The following is a 17,251-nucleotide window of genomic DNA, read 5'->3' on the forward strand; positions in this document are numbered from 1 at the left end:
GCTGCCATGGCTTGGGAAGCTAGGCCTCCAAAATGCTGGCCAGGAACTGGAGCTCTTGGCGGTACCAACTCTCTCTCCTGGGACCCTTCCAGCCATCTCCTCCTAGAACACTGACTTTTTCAACTCTTTTTGCCCAAGAAATGTTTTCTAAAGAGAGAATACTCTGGTAGGGGTACCCTTCTATGTGGGCCCAAGATGTCTGATCAAAACTTACTTTAATGTAATGTTCCTTTTGTTCCTAAAGGGCCACCTCAAATATATGAAAATATGTTTCTCCTTTCCCTGGCATTCTGGAATCCTGCCCTGTTTGATGAAAACAAGTAACTTCCTGTTCATCTGACCAGAATTTGACATGAATGTGTTATTCATAATCTTCCATTGTTATTTTTTTAAGAGTAATGGATTTTCGTTACAGCACATTACTTGTAATGGAGCTTAAAGATCATAAATTTAATTCTCTCTCTCCAACAGCCCCGTGAGTCACACTACAGCAGAGAATCCAATTTCCATTTTACAGGTAAATAAACTGAGGCTGAAAACAGTTTCGACTGCTCAAGATCATATAGCGGAATCCATGACCAAAGCAAGGTCAAGTTCATCAGCTCAGAGTTTTCCATTTCTCTCTCATCCCCTGTGTCTGAGAATTCCAAGACATATTGCAGTACTTCCTATAGGACCTGAGCACCTCACTTGCTTTGGCGGAGGGGAGGAAAGGGGAAGTAAGGTGCGTATCTCTAGGTTTAAGGGAGGGATAAGAGACTGTGGCAGAGGACCCAGCCCCCCAGAGTGGAAGTGGGATAAGGGGAAGGGGAGCCCATGGATTCCATGTCAGGAGCCCTGGGGGCTTCTTTATAAGCTCACTGTGTGACCTTGGGTGAGTCATCATCGCTTCATGCCTCAGTTTCCCCAATTATAAAATAGGAACTCTCGTTCATTCAATCAATAAACATTTGTCTAGGGCTGACTACATGGCAGGTACTGTGCTAGATAAGCCAAAGAATGGCTACAGTCCTGGCCCCAAGTGGAGTCTACAGTCTAATGAAGGAAGGATAGATTCAAACAACATACATAACCATATAATTACAACTGCTATGAAAACAGTGACAGGGAAGTTCAAGGTGCTCTGAGAGGTTGTTAGAAGGGACACTTCCTAATCTGAGGTCAGGTAAGGCTTACCTGTGGAAGTGAACTAAGGAAGTTTAGATGTAAAGGATGGACAGAGACTAACCTTGGGAACAGGGACCAAAGGGAGGAGAGGAGGGAAAGTATTCTACTCAAAGGGAACAGCATGAGCAAACTCCCTGAAGCAGGGAGGGGAATATGGCTTGTCCAGAGAGCATGAAGAGGCCAATGTGACCAGAGCTCAGTGGCTCAGGAAGAGACTGGCCTAAGATGAAGCTAGAAAGGTGGGTGGGCACCAAGTTATACAGGACAACAGCATCCACCCATCCTTGTGGTAATAGTGCGACAATCACACAAGCTATGAAAAGACTTAGAAAGCGGGACTTCCCTCGTGGCGCAGTAGTTAAGAATCCGCCTGCCAATGCAGGGGACATGGGTTCGAGCCCTGGTCCGGGAAGATCCCACATGCCACAGAGCAACTAAGCCTGTGCGCCACAACTACTGAGCCTGCGCACCACAGCAACTGAAGCCCGTGCGCCTACAGCCCGTGCTCTGCAAAAAGAAAAGCCACTGCAATGAGAAGCCTGTGCCCTGCAACAAAGAGTAGCCCCACTCACAGCAACTAGAGAAAGCCCATGCACAATGAAGACCCAACACAGACAAAAAATAAAAATTAATAAAATTGAAAAAAAAGAAAACATCCATGCTGCTAAATAATTTTTTAAAAAAAACTTAGAAAGCAGCATGCATGGTACTGAATTCTGGTATCACCATCACTGTTCCAGTGGCCTCCTGGACAATGCCTTGGGCCTGTCCTCAAAGCAGGAAGCCCAGGGGTGAGTTTCCAGTGACCTCCTCCCATTGCCTTCTTGTCAGAGAGTTCCATCCCCATCGCAGGGGTCAGGATATTGCTAATTGCCAAATCCTCCCAAAGAACTCAAAATAGGTCTAGTAAATTCTTCTCTGGCTTCTCTACCAGGTTTATATGGGAAGCCATCAGCTGATAGCACTTAGGCTCTCTGGGCCAACCTTAGCCACCTAACAGAGAAGCAACGGCATCTGCCAGACACGACCTCTGGCCCACAGCTAGGAAACGCTGGCCCGGGTCCACAGCAAGTGTCCTAGCCTTCCTGCGCCTTGGCTTCCTGAACCGTAGGGGGGAACACTAGTGAGACAATGACAAGTCAGACGTTCTGCAGCCTTTGGTGAAAAGATGTAGCATAAATACAAGGTGTCGTTCTTACGACAACTATTGCTGTTTGTATAGCCATCTCGCAAACTCTCTGGGTGTTGAAGTCATTTAATCATGGTAAGTTCCAAGCGTCTCGAATTTAAAGATCATTGCCTCTGGCATCTCAGCACAATTCTGATGCCACTCTCATTTTTTATTATGAAGGTATTTATTACCTGCAATATGGACTCTGGGTTGGAAGGTGAAAGCTGGTGAAGGCAGCTGCACTCGTCCCTAGACGTGCCGCACAGCTCCAACACCCCGGAGAAAACTGACTTCTCCCTCCCTCTTCCCACTGGCTTCCCTGTGTCTCTAGAACCTCTGGTCCGAGCCCCAGGCCTCCCATGCGACAGCAGCATTTCCTGTGTTTCTGCATTTCCTGCGACGTGGCCCTGACACCAGAAGCCTCTCTACACAACTCGGGAGAAGCCAGGAGTTCCTAACAAACAAAGCCCGTATTCAGGGCTCAGGAAGCAGAGGGAGCCTCCTGTATTAGGAATGAAGGCCAGGGGTGTCCAGCTAGAGATGCAGCTCATCCCCCGTGACACACTTGCATTCCCTGTCCAAGGACATTATCTGGAAAATAAACACATTTTAAAACAACTTTGCTCCCTGTTACACTAACCAGTCTTTACGGTGATGATAATGATCGTTTGTGGTTGTGCTTTTTTAAAAAAGAAGGAATTCCTCTTTTTTTGGGGGGGGGGTATCAGAGGAATTCCTCTTTAAAGATTCCATTATCTCCAGCTGGAAGAGTGCAAAATTCTGCTATTTCCCTCCTTGCGCTGCTGGCCCTGCATCCAGTCTCCTTTCCATGCAGCATCCAGAGGGGTCTTAAGGAAACACAAATTCACTGCCCTGGTTAAAATCCTCCAAATGGCTTCCTTTTTCATGTCTCATGAATCCAAGAGCCTCCTGCAGGTCTGGCCCTGCCCACCTCTCCAAGTGCCTCCCCGGCCCTTCCCTCCCTGGCACCCTGCTCCAGCCACACCAGCCTCTGTCTGTTCTTTGCACACAACGAGCTCAGAACTATTGCGATGCCTTCAAGAGCACTGTTCCTCTGGCCAGAAAGCCCTTCCCAGGTTCCTCACTTTGCTGGCTCCTCCTCATCTCACAGGACCGGGGTATAGCCCTTGTCTCCCCTAGGATGCTACCTAGAATTGGTCCCTTCTTATACTGAGCCTTCCTACTCTGTTCTTTTCATGGCATTTATCCTGAAATGCAGTTATTTTACTTGTTTGTTTACTTGTTTTCTGTCTGTATGTCACGCTACAAAATAAGTATGAGCAGAGGGGACAGGTCTCTCTTTGTTTCCCTGTTACCCCAGAGCCCAGCACAATGCCTGCTCAGACGAGGCACTCAATAAACTTTGATGGAATGAATGAATGAATGGAAAAATGAACAAAACAGTCCATTTGTTACATGTGCACTTTATTTTAACAATCAAAGCCAATAAAAACATGTAAACTCATCTGGCTTTTGGTCCTGGTTTCGGCTTCTAGCACAGCAGGTGGTAGGCCCATGCTTTGCATATAGCAGACATTCTGGTTACATCGGGGAGGATGGTGATGATGATGATTCGACAATGACAACCCGTATACTGGCCCGATGCTGCCTGAGAAGGACTCGAACCCACCGCCAGCTCGAAAAGGAAAGGGCTGCCTGTCTCTAGAACATCAAGGCTTCTGGGCAGTGGTTCTGTCCCACTCATTGACTCAGTCAAATTACCCCAACTGAGCAAAAATACTCTTAACAGGCAATACAGATGGGACAGACGGTGACTTCAAAGATCTAAAAGTCCAAAAATGGGGGATAATACATGAATAGCAAAAAAAAAAAAAAGAAGAAGAAGAAGAAAAAGAAAGTACTAGGTGCCCTAAATGCCAGCGGTAAAAAGAGAACTAGGGGGTGGGGAGTGATCAAGAAAGGCTTCATGGGGAAGGTGGTATCAGGGCTGAGCCTAATAGGTGGGTGGAATTTGTGCACGTGGTGATGGAAGAAAAGGCACGCCAGATAAAGGGCACAGCATGACCAGAGGCACGGAGGGAAGGAGGCTGGAGAACAGAGGGAGTAAAGGAATCGTGGGAAATAAGCCTGAAAACTAGGTTAGGAGCGGAGAGAGGAGGCCCAAGAAGATCGCTCTCATCACTTTAGATTTATTTAGCGAGAAACAAAAGTGTTTTAGCCAAGTTTTTTAAACAAGGGCATGGCACAAGCAGCATTGTGTTTGGGGATGAAAGGTCAGCTATCAAAGTAGGACATGGTGGAGAGGGGACAGACTGGGGACGGGCAACTCACAGGAATCTGTTCACTCGTGCATTCACGCAATAAATATTTATTGTGCACCTACTATGTGCAGGCACTGTTTAGGTCTTGAGATACAAAGGGGTGTAAGCAAGAGAGACAAAGATTCCTGCCCTTGAGGAGTTTACATTCTACTAGAAGAAAACAGAAAATAAACAATAGCATCATAAATCAGTAAATTATAAAGTATGTTAGATGCTGGCAAAACCTATGGGGAAAAAGAAAAAGAAAAGGAAAGCAGAGTAAGAGAGTCGGGAGTGCTGCGGGGCGGAGAGGGCACAGGATGTGGTATTACATTCAGTGGTCAGGGTAAACGTCACAGAGAAGAGACAGGGGCCAAAACTTGGAAGAAGGCGAGGGTGAGAGCCCAGCGTATGGGGAGAGGGCGTGAGGCAGAGGAAGCAGCCAGAGCACAGCCGGAGATGGAGCGCACCTGGTGTGTACGTGAGTAGCCGAAGGTCGGTGTGCCTGGAGCTGAGTCAGCCAGGAAGAGAGGAAGCAGCGAGTCAGAGAGAGGTGAGAGGGCCGTGACTTTTCCTCGGGAGAACAGGGGCCAGTGCAGGGTTTGAGCATGGGAAAGGCTCCCTCTCAGCCATGAGCAGGGGACTACTTAGAAAGCAATCGCAACCGTTCAGACAGGAGATGTGAGTGCCTTGGACCAGGGCAGCAGCGGTGGATGTGGTGAGAAGGGGCCACGCTCTGGATTTGTGTTGATGGCACAGTGGACAGGATTCCTGATGAATGGATATTGGGTGTGAGAGAAAGACAGGGGTCGAAGACAACTCCAAGGTGTGTCAGATATATAAGGGTTTCAGTCAATAAAGATCTTTACTAGGGCTGTAGGTCTGACAAGTAGAGGAGGGAACAAATATCAGCCATGTTGTGACGACCAAACGGAAAAGACTGGACCATTCATCTGAACGCAGGAATGGCGGAGAAGGAGGTCACATTCACTGACTCATTCAACGCCTTTATTGAGACCAGACTCTGCTGGGCACATGCAAGGCCCCGAGGGTACAACAGTGAACACGAAGGCACGGTCTCTGACTCGACGGAACCCACACACTGTGGTACTGACGAAGCAAACCAAACATTTTACTGGTAGTCATTTAATTACAATGTTAATAAATTAATATGTAAATATTAGATTGGATATAAAATTAATAAATATGTAATTGTATAATATATGTATAACATAAAATATATAATTTTAATATAAAGTATTAATGTAATACAAATTTAATTTAATTTTAATAATTTCATTATGTTTAATTATTAAAAACTACAATTTCATATTTGTATTCATTAATATTATTACGAGCTTCTGTGCCAACCATTGGATCCAACAATGGGGACTCAAGACACATAAATAAGACACCATCAGAGCGCACCATTGTAGTCCTGCGTGGTGACCCTGTGTGGTGGCAGCCTTAGCCATGCTGTGCACAGAGGGTGGTGAACACGTGGGGATGGGAGCCACCAACCTGCCTGGGGGATGACTTCTAAACTGGCCTTAAAGGAGAGGTGGGTGGTGCTGGGGAAGGACAAGACAGCCGGTGAACTAGAGCTGAGGAGGGGGTGTGAGGCAGGGGTGCGGTGGGGATCCCTGTGGGGGCTCGCTGCCCCAGACAACCGAGCTTTCCAAGCCTGGGCTGTGGCTGCTGGCTCCCGGGGGCGGGGAGGAGGACGCGGTCAGTTTCGCTCACCACTGTGTCCCCAGGACCTCGCACGGTGTCTGGCGCACAGTAGGCTCCAAAACCACGTTTTGAGTAGACTAACAGGGAGACCAAGGCCAGCTTCCCAGTTGTGGTGGGAAGTTGAGACGCAGCCCTGGCCCCTGAGACGATGACCAGAGCTGGGGCTGGAGTTCCGGAAGCACGACAGTGATGCTTGGGGGCCACCCCCAACCCGTCCTGCAAGCACAGAAGTACCTGTATTTCCTGGATGTTTTCCTCCTCCCTGGTGTCCACCTTCTTCTCGATCCCCTCACCACGGAGCAAGGCTTCCAGGGTGGTGCTTTCTGAGGTAAACCCATCTTTCTTCAGAGGCAGCTCCACTTCTGAAAAACAAGGACAGAAAAGCAGTGTCAGGCCACTGGAAACAGGAGAGACAGGAGGGACAGGAAGGGTGGCCCTTGGGGGCATGCGGGAACCACAGCCCCCGGCAAGGATTCAAGGTGCCTGCGATCTCTCCTCCGGGACGACCAGGGACACTGGAGTTCAGCTTTTCCATCTCCAGTTCACAGTCCCCGAGCCAGAGCGCAGCCCTGCCTGCTCCCTCAGAGACGGCGGAGACAAGGCAGAAGGGGCGCCCGCAGAACACGGGGTCAGACGGCCTGCGTCTCTGTCCTGCTTCTCCCACCCTCCGGCTCTGTGACTTTGGGCGAGGCGCTCAAGGATCCCCGAGCCCTTTTGCACATCTACAAAGTGAGGGTGACAATGCCCAGCACCCCACCAGGCCATTTTGTGGAGCACAAATGTGTTCCTTTACATTCAGGTGCTTTGAAAACTCTAAAGCGGTGCACCAATGTCGGCCTCAAGTTTTATTCTCCTCTCCCTCTGTGCCAACTCTTGTCTGCCAACTCCATGACCTCCCCCCGGCCATGCTGGCTGCCCAGCTCCAGTCTGCTCCATGAAAAGCTATTTCAACCTCAGAGAGGCTGTTCTTATCAACTCACCAGGGAAGTAAAGGCCTCTGAAGCCCAGTGAAGAAAAAGAACGAGAGCAAATGCCTAACAGGCCCCTGATCAGCAGCTGGGAGCTGCTGGGGCGCTTGTTCTGAAGACATCAGAGTCTGATTGGCTTCGTGGGGCTTGAGATCATGGGGCCACCTGAGCAGTGGCAGCCAGTGCCGGCCCTGCCCATGAGAGAAATCGGAGAGAGAAACTGAACCCCTTTCTCAAGAATTCCCCCAACTCCTAACCCAAAGGAGGGTGGTTGAGGGTCTTTTGGTTTGTTTTTTGGAGGGTTTTTTTTTCTGTTTTTTTCATTACAAACAGAAACCTCAGGGCTTCCCTGGTGGTGCAGTGGTTGAGGGTCCACCTGCCGATGCAGGGGACGCGGGTTTGTGCCCCGGCCCGGGAGGATCCCGCATTGCCGCGGAGCGGCTGGGCCCGTGAGCCATGACTGCTGAGCCTGCGCGTCCAGAGCCTGTGCTCCGCAACAGGAGAGGCCACAACAGTGAGAGGCCTGCGTACCGCAAAAAAAAACAGAAACCTCAGGTACAGGCGATCATACTTGGATTTACTACAAAATATTCCTCCAACCTCTCCCCGGACCCTGCACTTCATACCCCCTGCGATTAGATGCATAGTCCCTACCCTGTATCACGTAAGATGGGTGCAAGACCATGAGGGGGTGGTGCCGAAGCAAACGGTCAGGGGAACGAATGGCCCACCTGTATGGAGTTTACAGAGGTGTGGACAGGAATTAGGGGACAAGGAATGGGGAAGCAGCAGGGCAGTTAACAGTGGGGGGTCATGAGCCCTGCTATCCCTGGAGGGACAGAGAGAGTGTGTTTGCAAGACCTGGAGAGAGACATGGAGAGCTCTCGCGCCAGAGAACCCGGGTACACACACCCAACCTCTCTCTCCTTGCCCTGTCTTCCTGCTGTGCCCTCCCACTGGTCAAGCTCAACCAGAAGCCAGAGGGCAAGGGAGCCTCACTGGTGCAGCCATTGAGGTCAGCTTCCTGGGGCACAGGGCAGCGTGAAGAAGGGCAAAAGGCTGATCTGGGGGAACAGACAGAAATAACGAGCACAACCAACCCACGTTCCACTGGCCTTTATTCAAATGGAGCTCCACATTCCCCTTCTATCTCCTCCACCAGAGCCAGATGCAGGCTGGCCAGCCCATAAGAAAGGGTGCTCAGGCAGCCCATTAAAACTGAAGAAACTCACACCCATGCATGACCAGCCCCCAGGAGATGATGGTGGGAAGGAGAAACAGTATCTAAAGTCCCTTGAAAGACAAGGTCTTTGGGATTTTCTTACCAAAAAAGGCAAGCAGAGGATCCACCTCCATCAAGAAGTACTACCCCCAAATCAACCACCTCTGAAACTCATTCACCCACTTATTCATTCAACAAATATTTACTGAGCACCTGCTATGTGACGACCACTGTGTTAGATCTAGGTACATAGGAGGTGAACCAAATAGCGACCAACCCAGCCTTTAGATGGTTGACAATCTAAAGAGACAGAATTGGGAGATTGGGATGGACATATATACACTAGTATGTATAAAATGGATAACTAATAAGAACCTGCTGTATAAAAAAATAAATAAAATTCAAAAAAAATAGACAGACATTAAATGCTAAGTACAAAATAAATATGCAATTACAAAATGTCATAAGTGCTACAGAGAAAAGCAACAGGGTGAAATGTGAAGAAAGAATACAGTGTGGGGTTGGTGGTGTCTACTTTAGATCGGGGGTCAAGGAAGGGCTGTGTGGTGAAGTTACATCACACAGAAAAATAGCCAACTGTCTGCTTTGATGAGTTCAGAGTGTGCAGTTCCAGAGCCTGCTCCAATGACATTAGTCTTTCTCCCAAGTCACAAAAGGCTTCCAAATGTCTAATCTAAAACAATTAAAATATGTTGCCTCATGCCCTGTCCTCAGACAAAAGAGAACAGCTGTTCACCATCCCTCAGATTTATAATAATCATATACATTTTTTTATTTATGAAGTTCATATTTTAGTATCCCCCTTAGCCTTCTCAACACTAAATAAATCCTATTTCCAGAATTGCACAGTATTTTAGAGCTGAAAAGTCCTTACAAATCATCTGCTTTAATCATCTCTTTTTCTTTTTCTTATTATTATTTTTTATTTTATTTTGGCCGCACCGTGCAGCATGTGGGATCTTAGTTCGCCAACCAGGGATCGAACCCTTGCCCCCTGCATTGGCAACATGGAGTCTTAACCACTGGACCACCAGGGAAGTCCTATCATCTCATTTTATAAATGAGTCACCTGAGGCTCAGAAAAGTTAAGTAACTTCACCGAAAGCCACACAGCAGGACAAGAATGCAGCCAAAGGATCTTTCCTAGACACAGTTAAGATCGTGACAAGAGCCCCACTCATTGGATTCTTATTAGAAGTTTGCAGGCTCAGGCTGAGTCCCAACAAGCACTGATATGTTTGTGTACATGCAGAGTGCCTGGCACATAGTAAACATTCAAAATGTGTCAGCTGTTATTGCTATGTATCACTTAATCCCCACCGCCACCCAAGCGGTGAGCACAATTATCATCCCATTTCACAGATGAGGATGCTGCAGCTTAGGGAGGCTTAAACTTGCTCAGTATCAGACACCTGGTAAGGGGCAAAGTCCAGCCTTGACCCCAATCTGCCTCAGAACCCATTCACCTAATCTCTAGGCTGTATGGACTTCACCTTGCCTCGATCTGGTCCTTCCCTGAAAAGTCGTTTCCCAAACCTTTGTGCATGTTCACTGCCGTCCTAGACCACCTCCACAGTTTTCATATTTCTAGATAAAAGGCAGACCTTTGCTGAGGCTGAGGGCAGGTCTGTGTCAAGGTCCTGGGCTCTGTTCTATACGAACATCCCCCTGGGGTGTTCACTCCGCACAACGGTACTGAGTTGTCCATCACTGGTAAACTCCCTCATGCTGCTCGTCCTAGCGCTTCTTCTGCCTCCCCCGCTAACCACTCCTCCATCCTGCTTTCCCATCATTCAGTCTACCCTGTTGGTCCTCTGGTCCTGATCCTCTGAGATGGGCACAGGGTCAGAAGCATGAGGGAGAAGAGAAGCAAAATGGGAAGAGTGAAATGGGCTCTCCTACACTCGAAGAGCTAGAAGGGACCCCCAACCGCATCTGGAATCCAGTCACTTAATGAGAAAAGTAGAGCACAGAAAGACACAGAGACCTTCCCAGGGTCACAGAGAAATTTAGTGGCATTATCCTTGCCTAATTACCAAAATATTTAATTGGCTCATAGAAGTTCTGCATTCAGAAACGCCTGGAGTCAAACCCTGGCCTTGCCATGTATTAGCCAAGGGACCATGGGCTGGTTACCTAAACCTCTAAGTCTGTTTCCTTATATGTTAAACGGGGATGATCGTAGTATCTATTTCATAGTGTTGGTGTGAGAATTAAACATGGTAATACACTGCATAAAGAAACTCTGAGAAGATTCCCACAAAAACTAGAGTGAGAAACAGAGTGGAAAAGGAGGCTTACCAATTTTTGCTTTGCTTTTTTTCTATTCAAAATTAGATCATATAGTAAAGAGCCTGGGATGTTCTGTGTCCTATAAATGCTACATGTTATTATTATCAAAGTTTGAATGATTCTGATTTAATGGCACAGCAACGCTGTCCAATAGAAATATAATGCAAGCCATTCATGTAATTTTAAACTCTTTAGTAGCCACATTAATAAAAGTAAAGAGCAACAGGCACAATGAATCTTAATATATATTTTATCTAACCCAACATATCCAAAACATTATCACTTCAATGTGTAATCAATATTTTTAAATTATTGCGATATTTTACATTATTTTATTCACATTAAGTCTTTGAAATCTAGTATTTTACACTTACAGTGCATCTCAATTCAGATTAGCTGCATTTCAAGTGTTCCACGGCCACACGTGGCTGGTGTCTACCGTATTAAACACTACAGGTTTACAGAATTAAAAGCAACCTTTGCTATGATTTTGCTTCTAAAAAATGGAAGGACATTAAATATTCTCTTAGTGTTGTCTACTTGATACCCGGCTGAGCACCATTCCAGAACAACATTCTAGCCGACCCCTGGCAAACCCTCGTTTCAAAGCACTATGGGTAAAGCCTGCAAGGTCAGAGTGACAGGCTAACCAGTGCCCTCCCAACAAAGCAGCAGAGGGTACATTCTCTGGCTCCAGACCACAGGAGGTCCCAGAGGGAAGGAAAAATAAGGTAACAGGTCCAAGTTCTTGCACAATGCACGTCCTAGACACGCTCCCTATGGAGCCCTTAGGGATTTCATTGATTCGGTTTTATTCTAATACAGCTCATCTGGATAAAAGATTCAATCATTCTTTAAAAGCGTATTCATTTTGACCCTCGCACAAATTTGGGGACCGCATAACCTGACAGGAGCCATCAAACACTTAACATTAAAAGAAAATGGTCTAAAACACACACACCTAATTCATCTTTAAATTAGCCTGATTTTATACACATGGATTCAAACCCACGGATCGGTACTCTCTCCGGAGCGGCAGCAGCTGTCACCCAAGCCAGCCACCTCCCCGGGCCCCCGTACGCAGCACTGCCTGCACTTCTAATTGGGAACAGAGATACTCCTTGGGTGACTTCCAGCACGATCCATCACACCAGAGACAGCTTCTGTGCAAGCTGAAGCAAATCAGTTTCCAAATAAGAAAAAACCTCTCAGACAAACAAGGATCGAAGCATAGAAAGTTTTGGAAGGAAGGAAGGAAGGAAGGAAGGAAGGAAGGAAGGGAGGGAGGGAGGGAGGGAGGGAGGAAAGGAAAGCACAAATAAAAGCAAAGCAAAAAAAAAAAAAAAAAGAAAAAGTCACCAGTGAAGAGCAATGGCTTCTCCCCAGGGCTGTGGACAGGGCAGCCATCCTCTCAGGTGGAGTTCAAAGCCACAGGCTTTTGACACAGGTGCCCCAAGCCTGCCACCCAATGCACCAAATGCAAGGCTTCCACTGGGTTGTTGGAACCACTGAGCTCATTAACAGGATGCAGGCAAGACGAGGCTGAAAGCGCAACATGGGAGCACGGTGAGTAATTAAATCCCAGGTCATTTAAAAATGCAAATGCTTGGATGTCACAGGCTCACAGAGCCTCTGACTCCTCGTGCATTTTTTGCCTCAGGATGGAGGACTGGGAACCTGCAAGTCATATATGGATTACAATAAAATATGCCATAAAAAAAACAGATTAAGACAGTTCTTCTTTGGGGACATATACAAAGAGAGGAGCTGTCTGTTAGCTGTCGAGTTTGCAAGAGATACCATCTTTGGGGAGGCTGTGCTCTGCCAACAGACAGACTGCCCCCAGGGAAATCGTGGTGAAACACCCTGACAAGGCACATCCATCCGTCCATCCATCACGGGCGCTCTCTGACGCAGGAGCCTGGAGATAGAGTTATGGTGCAAAGGAGGTAGAAACCCCACAGACAATGGCAGACAATCCTCCTGCTACATCACGAGTGCTCAGATTTTTTTTTTTCCACCTGACACTAGTTTTTCTTTAAAAATACAAATGTGCAGTTTTCTCTTCTGTCCACTTATTATTTTGAGGAGTTAATCTCATCACATTTCCGTGGGTTTATACATCAACTTACACCAAGGAGCAAGAAGCTTAGGAATCATTTTTTCATTTATGCCCAACAGGCTCTCGGGCTCGTGGGGAAGGAGAGGGGTATTGTTATCTCTCACCCTATGGAGGAAGAGATTGGAGGGGACCAAAGCCCTGATTTCCTGAGATGGTGGCAGGCCCAGGAATCCATCTGTGCATTCCTCAGGGGTGCTGTTTTCTCGGCTGCGTTTGACTCCCTGCTTTGTGATTCATAAAGCTCAAAACAGATGGGGTTCTCAATGAGGACCCATCACCCAGGCTGCACCCTGCAGGCCCTTGTCACTGCTTCTTTTAGGAGTCCAAGATATGCACACAACAGGAGGACTGATCATGGCCCCAAGAGCCCTGTGGTCCCCACTCTCTGCTGTGCCTACCCACTCACCCCTAAGCCAACACGCAGTGATGGGACCCTGGAAGCAGCACCCAGAGGCTGGCACCATAGATAAGCATTCCCTCACCCCTGAGACACAGAAAAACACTCACACTGTCAAAGGAAGCTCACCACTGGGCTGGTCAGCAGACCACGTCGATACAACTTAGCGGGAAGGTGAGGGAGCGGAAGGACGGTGGGAATGGACTGAGTGGTGAAATGGCTCAAGGGAATACAGATTGCTGGAAAGTGCAAGAAGCTGTCTGGGGTGAAATCTCAGCTCTTGTACCCTACACTGCACACTTGGCCTTGATCTCCTCATCTGTACAACAAAGCCCACTTCCCGGTGTTTTTACAGGGCCAGATGAGATCATGGATATACAGTGTCTGCACAGGGAGGATGCTCAATTCATGTGAGCTCCCCGCTTTGCCCCTTGTAAAGTCTCCTTCTCCTTGCACTTCTCAGCAAAACTCCTCACCTTCTGACGCTCTCAGACCATCAGACGTGGTGAGACACAGCTCCCTGCAACTGGGCATGGGCCCAGGGGGAATGGAAGCGAGGAAGCCAAGTCTGGAGCAGTTAAGAGGACAGAGGAGGCTGAGGATGGGACTCAGCTCACAGGCCGAGATGCTGCTTCAATTCCAGGGGGGCCCGTGCTGCAGATTTGGAAATCACAGCAGAACCATGTGGAAGAGGCCTTGCTCTGCTCATTCATTTTACAAATAATTATTGAGCACTTACTATGTACCAGGCTCTGTTCTAGGTGCTGAGGACACAGCTGTGAACAAGAGACAGAAATTCTTGCCCTCTAGAAGTTATATTCTAGTGGGGGAGAAACAAGACATAAGCAAGACCCATAGAATGGCAGATGGTAATCAATGTTCTGGAGACACACAGAGCAGAGGAGGGGAAGCTGGAGCATCGGGGGTTATGGGAGGGCGGTTCCACTTTTAGATGTGGCCAGTAAAGCTCGAGCCTGAAGGAGCAGGAAGGAGGCCATGCGGCTAATAGGAAAGGACATCCTAAGCAAAGGAGCCATCGCACAAAGGCCCTGAAACTGGGGCCTGTCTGCCCAGAGCACAGTGAGCCAGGGAAAGGGTAGGAGCCCAGTTCAGAGAGTTCTGGGGCCTTGAAGGGCTGTGTAGGCCACTGAGAGAATGCTGACTTCTAATTCTGAAGCCATTGGTAGTTTCAAGCAAAGGGTGACATTACGATGCCTATATATTTTTTTAAATTTTATTTTATTATTTTTCTATACATCAGGTTCTTCTTAGTTATCTATTTTATACATACTAGTGTATATATGTCAAGCCCAATCTCCCAATTCATCCCACCACCACCACTACTGCCCCCGCCCGCTTTTTTTCTGCCTTACAAACCGGTTCACCTGTACCATTTTTCTAGGTTCCACATATATGCGTTAATATACGATATTTGTTTTTCTCTTTCTGACTTGCTTCACTCTGTATGACAGTCTCTAGGTCCATCCACGTCTCTACAAATGACCCAGTTTTGTTCCTTTCTATGGCTGAGTAATATTCCATTGTATATATGTACCACATCTTCTCTAGCCATTCGTCTGTTGGTGGGCACTTAGGTTGATGATGGCTATGTTTTAACAGGATCACCGTGAAGTCAGCTGAAGGAAGGTGAGAGCAGAGTGAGGAGACTGGTTAGGAGTGACTGCAGTAGGTGTGGAGCCCCGCCAACGAGCCGCTGCTTAGGAGAGGGCCCTGTCCCCATGATGCCTACGTCCTGGTTGCTGGATACAGCCAGAGGGCAGGCCCCTGGCCCCTGAGCAGGGGGCACCCCCACGCAGTGAAGGAGGCTGGGTGCCCAGTGCCAAGGGGCACAGGTACAGAGCCATACCGGAGCAAGTCCACAGAGGAGCGGTTCTCAGAGAAGAAGGCAGATCAGCCTAGGCCAAGGGCAGGAGAAAAGACCCAGCCAGACAGGCCTGGCCCAGCACCACGGGATGACAGGCATTAGTAAAACAGAGAGGAAGGCTTCCAAGTTTATCTCTGTGCTCTGGACAATGTATGCAAGAGGACTCGGTTCTGAGACACAAGGGGTGAGCTTGGGCAAGCTGTGGTTCTGGGAAAGGTAGATCCCACAGCCAGACGTCAGGTCTTTTCTCCTCAGGATAGAAGATACTAGACTCGGGCTTTTAAAAGACTCTAAGGCAGACTGTGTTCCCATTCTGGCCAGACAGCACACACTCTTCCAGCTGGACAGTGAGCTGCCTGCAATGAGCACGTGCTGGAAACAGAACAGGGTCGGCTGAGGCCCCCTTGGCCCACCTAGCAGCGCTGCGTGGAGGTGGCATCACAGCGCCAAGTCCTCCAGCTCCACCCTCCCACTGGACCCTCAGAACAACCCCGGGAAACAAGCAGAGCAGCTGCCATGATCTGCATTTCAGATGAAGAATCAAGGCCAGAGTGGTTAGATGACTGACCAAAATCACACAGCCAGTGGGTGGAGAGGTCTGGACTTGAACCCAGGTCTTGTGATTCCTATTTGGGGCCTTTTCTCCTGCAGAGCACAGCTGTTCGACATAATGAAGGCCCCTATGGGCTAAAACCAAAGAGAGGCAAGATGGCAAAGCTGGGACAGGCCCCACAGGCCAGGCTGGGTGCTAGATGGGGAGGTCAGGTCAGCTGCCGAAGGCCCCTCCTCTCCCACTCAGTCTCCCTCATCCGTGCAATGGGCATGATGAGAGCTAAGCCACGTTCTTCAAGCTTGAGATCAAACACCAGGCACTTTTCTTTCCTTCATCACTTTAATAAATCTTTGCTGTCCACCTACTATGTGCCAAGTCCGGTGCTGGGTGTTGGGGATACAGATGAAGGATTGGGTGGGCCTCTGCACTCAAAATATGCGCCTTCCAGCAGGGAGAGATACAAGTGAACAGGCCCTGGCGTAACAGGGCGACAGCCTTACAACCTATGCTCTAAACATGGCTCCCCCAGGTCCAACTGAAAAACCCAGCCATGGAAACTCTGCAGCAGCTGTGCACGCCGCCACCCAGCCGACTCCCAGCTGCCGCCCATTTCCTGGGCCAGCCCAGGCTCCCAGAGCCCTGCGAGACTCGAGCAGTGTCATAGGCCCAGGCCCAGTCCCCCGGACCCAGCGCCTTCCCCCAGACTGCCAGGAGGGCACGAAGCAGGGGCCAGAGTGGCCTGCCCACCTCTCTCCAGCTCACAAGGCCAACAAGAGCTGTGAAAAAGCTGCTGTTGCCGGCCTCCAGGATGGATGGCTGCAGCTCTGACACTGCAGGAAAGAGATAAATGACTGGTCATTTCCCCCTGATGCACTTGAAGGCATCCATTCTCCCCACCATACCACGCTCAAGAAACCCCCTCGCAGAGACAGATAAGCACTGACATATGGGATGGGAGCTCAGCGTCCTTCCCCCTTGGAAGGACACAGCCAGACTCCTCTGTGGGCCGGGGGAAGGTCACGCTGTCCGTTGGCTCACACCTGGCTGGGGGCTCCACGGGTCCCTGCCCCCGCCTCCCCCAGTCTCGCCCACCCCACCAGGCTCATCCCTGTGAGGAGACGGGGAGGCGGGGGCAGAGGGAGCCAGATGACAGGCTCATCGATCTCAGGCTACATGCTTGGCACATCGGCGGCCTTCCGTAAGTTGTTCCTGGGCTGGGAGGGTGCTGGAGGAGTCGGGGGGACTGCCTCAAGGAGAAGAGAAATCGCGCCGACCATCAGAGAGAAAACGGTGGAAGAAGCCCGGAGATTATTAAAATGTGGGCCATGTACAAAAGCAGTAGGGAACTAATTAAGATGCAGGATTTTCAAAAGCTGGGGAAGTTGGCCACAGCCTGCTCCCATCTGTAGAGTTCTGGCAGTTCAGTGCGGCAGGGAC

At 49.0% G+C, this 17,251-nt stretch overlaps 1 protein-coding gene across 3 annotated transcripts in view; it reads right to left on the minus strand.

The window, feature by feature from the left end:
• The window catches only part of DPF3 (double PHD fingers 3), a gene marked incomplete at both ends in the record, with an annotated part of 257,662 nt that overhangs the window by 110,185 nt on the left and 130,226 nt on the right, over window positions 1-17,251 (minus strand). For 2 of the 3 annotated variants that reach the window (XM_081229806.1, XM_081229807.1), the window contains one exon: window positions 6,589-6,716. In XM_081229806.1, coding sequence (XP_081085932.1) covers window positions 6,589-6,716 — 128 coding nt within the window. The remainder of the gene's footprint in view (window positions 1-6,588; window positions 6,717-17,251) is intronic. The other variant, XM_081229808.1, reaches the window with a different exon arrangement.

The sequence above is a fragment of the Mesoplodon bidens genome (genome assembly GCF_964165515.1).
Source record: "Mesoplodon bidens genome assembly, chromosome: 3".
NCBI lineage: Eukaryota > Metazoa > Chordata > Mammalia > Artiodactyla > Ziphiidae > Mesoplodon > Mesoplodon bidens.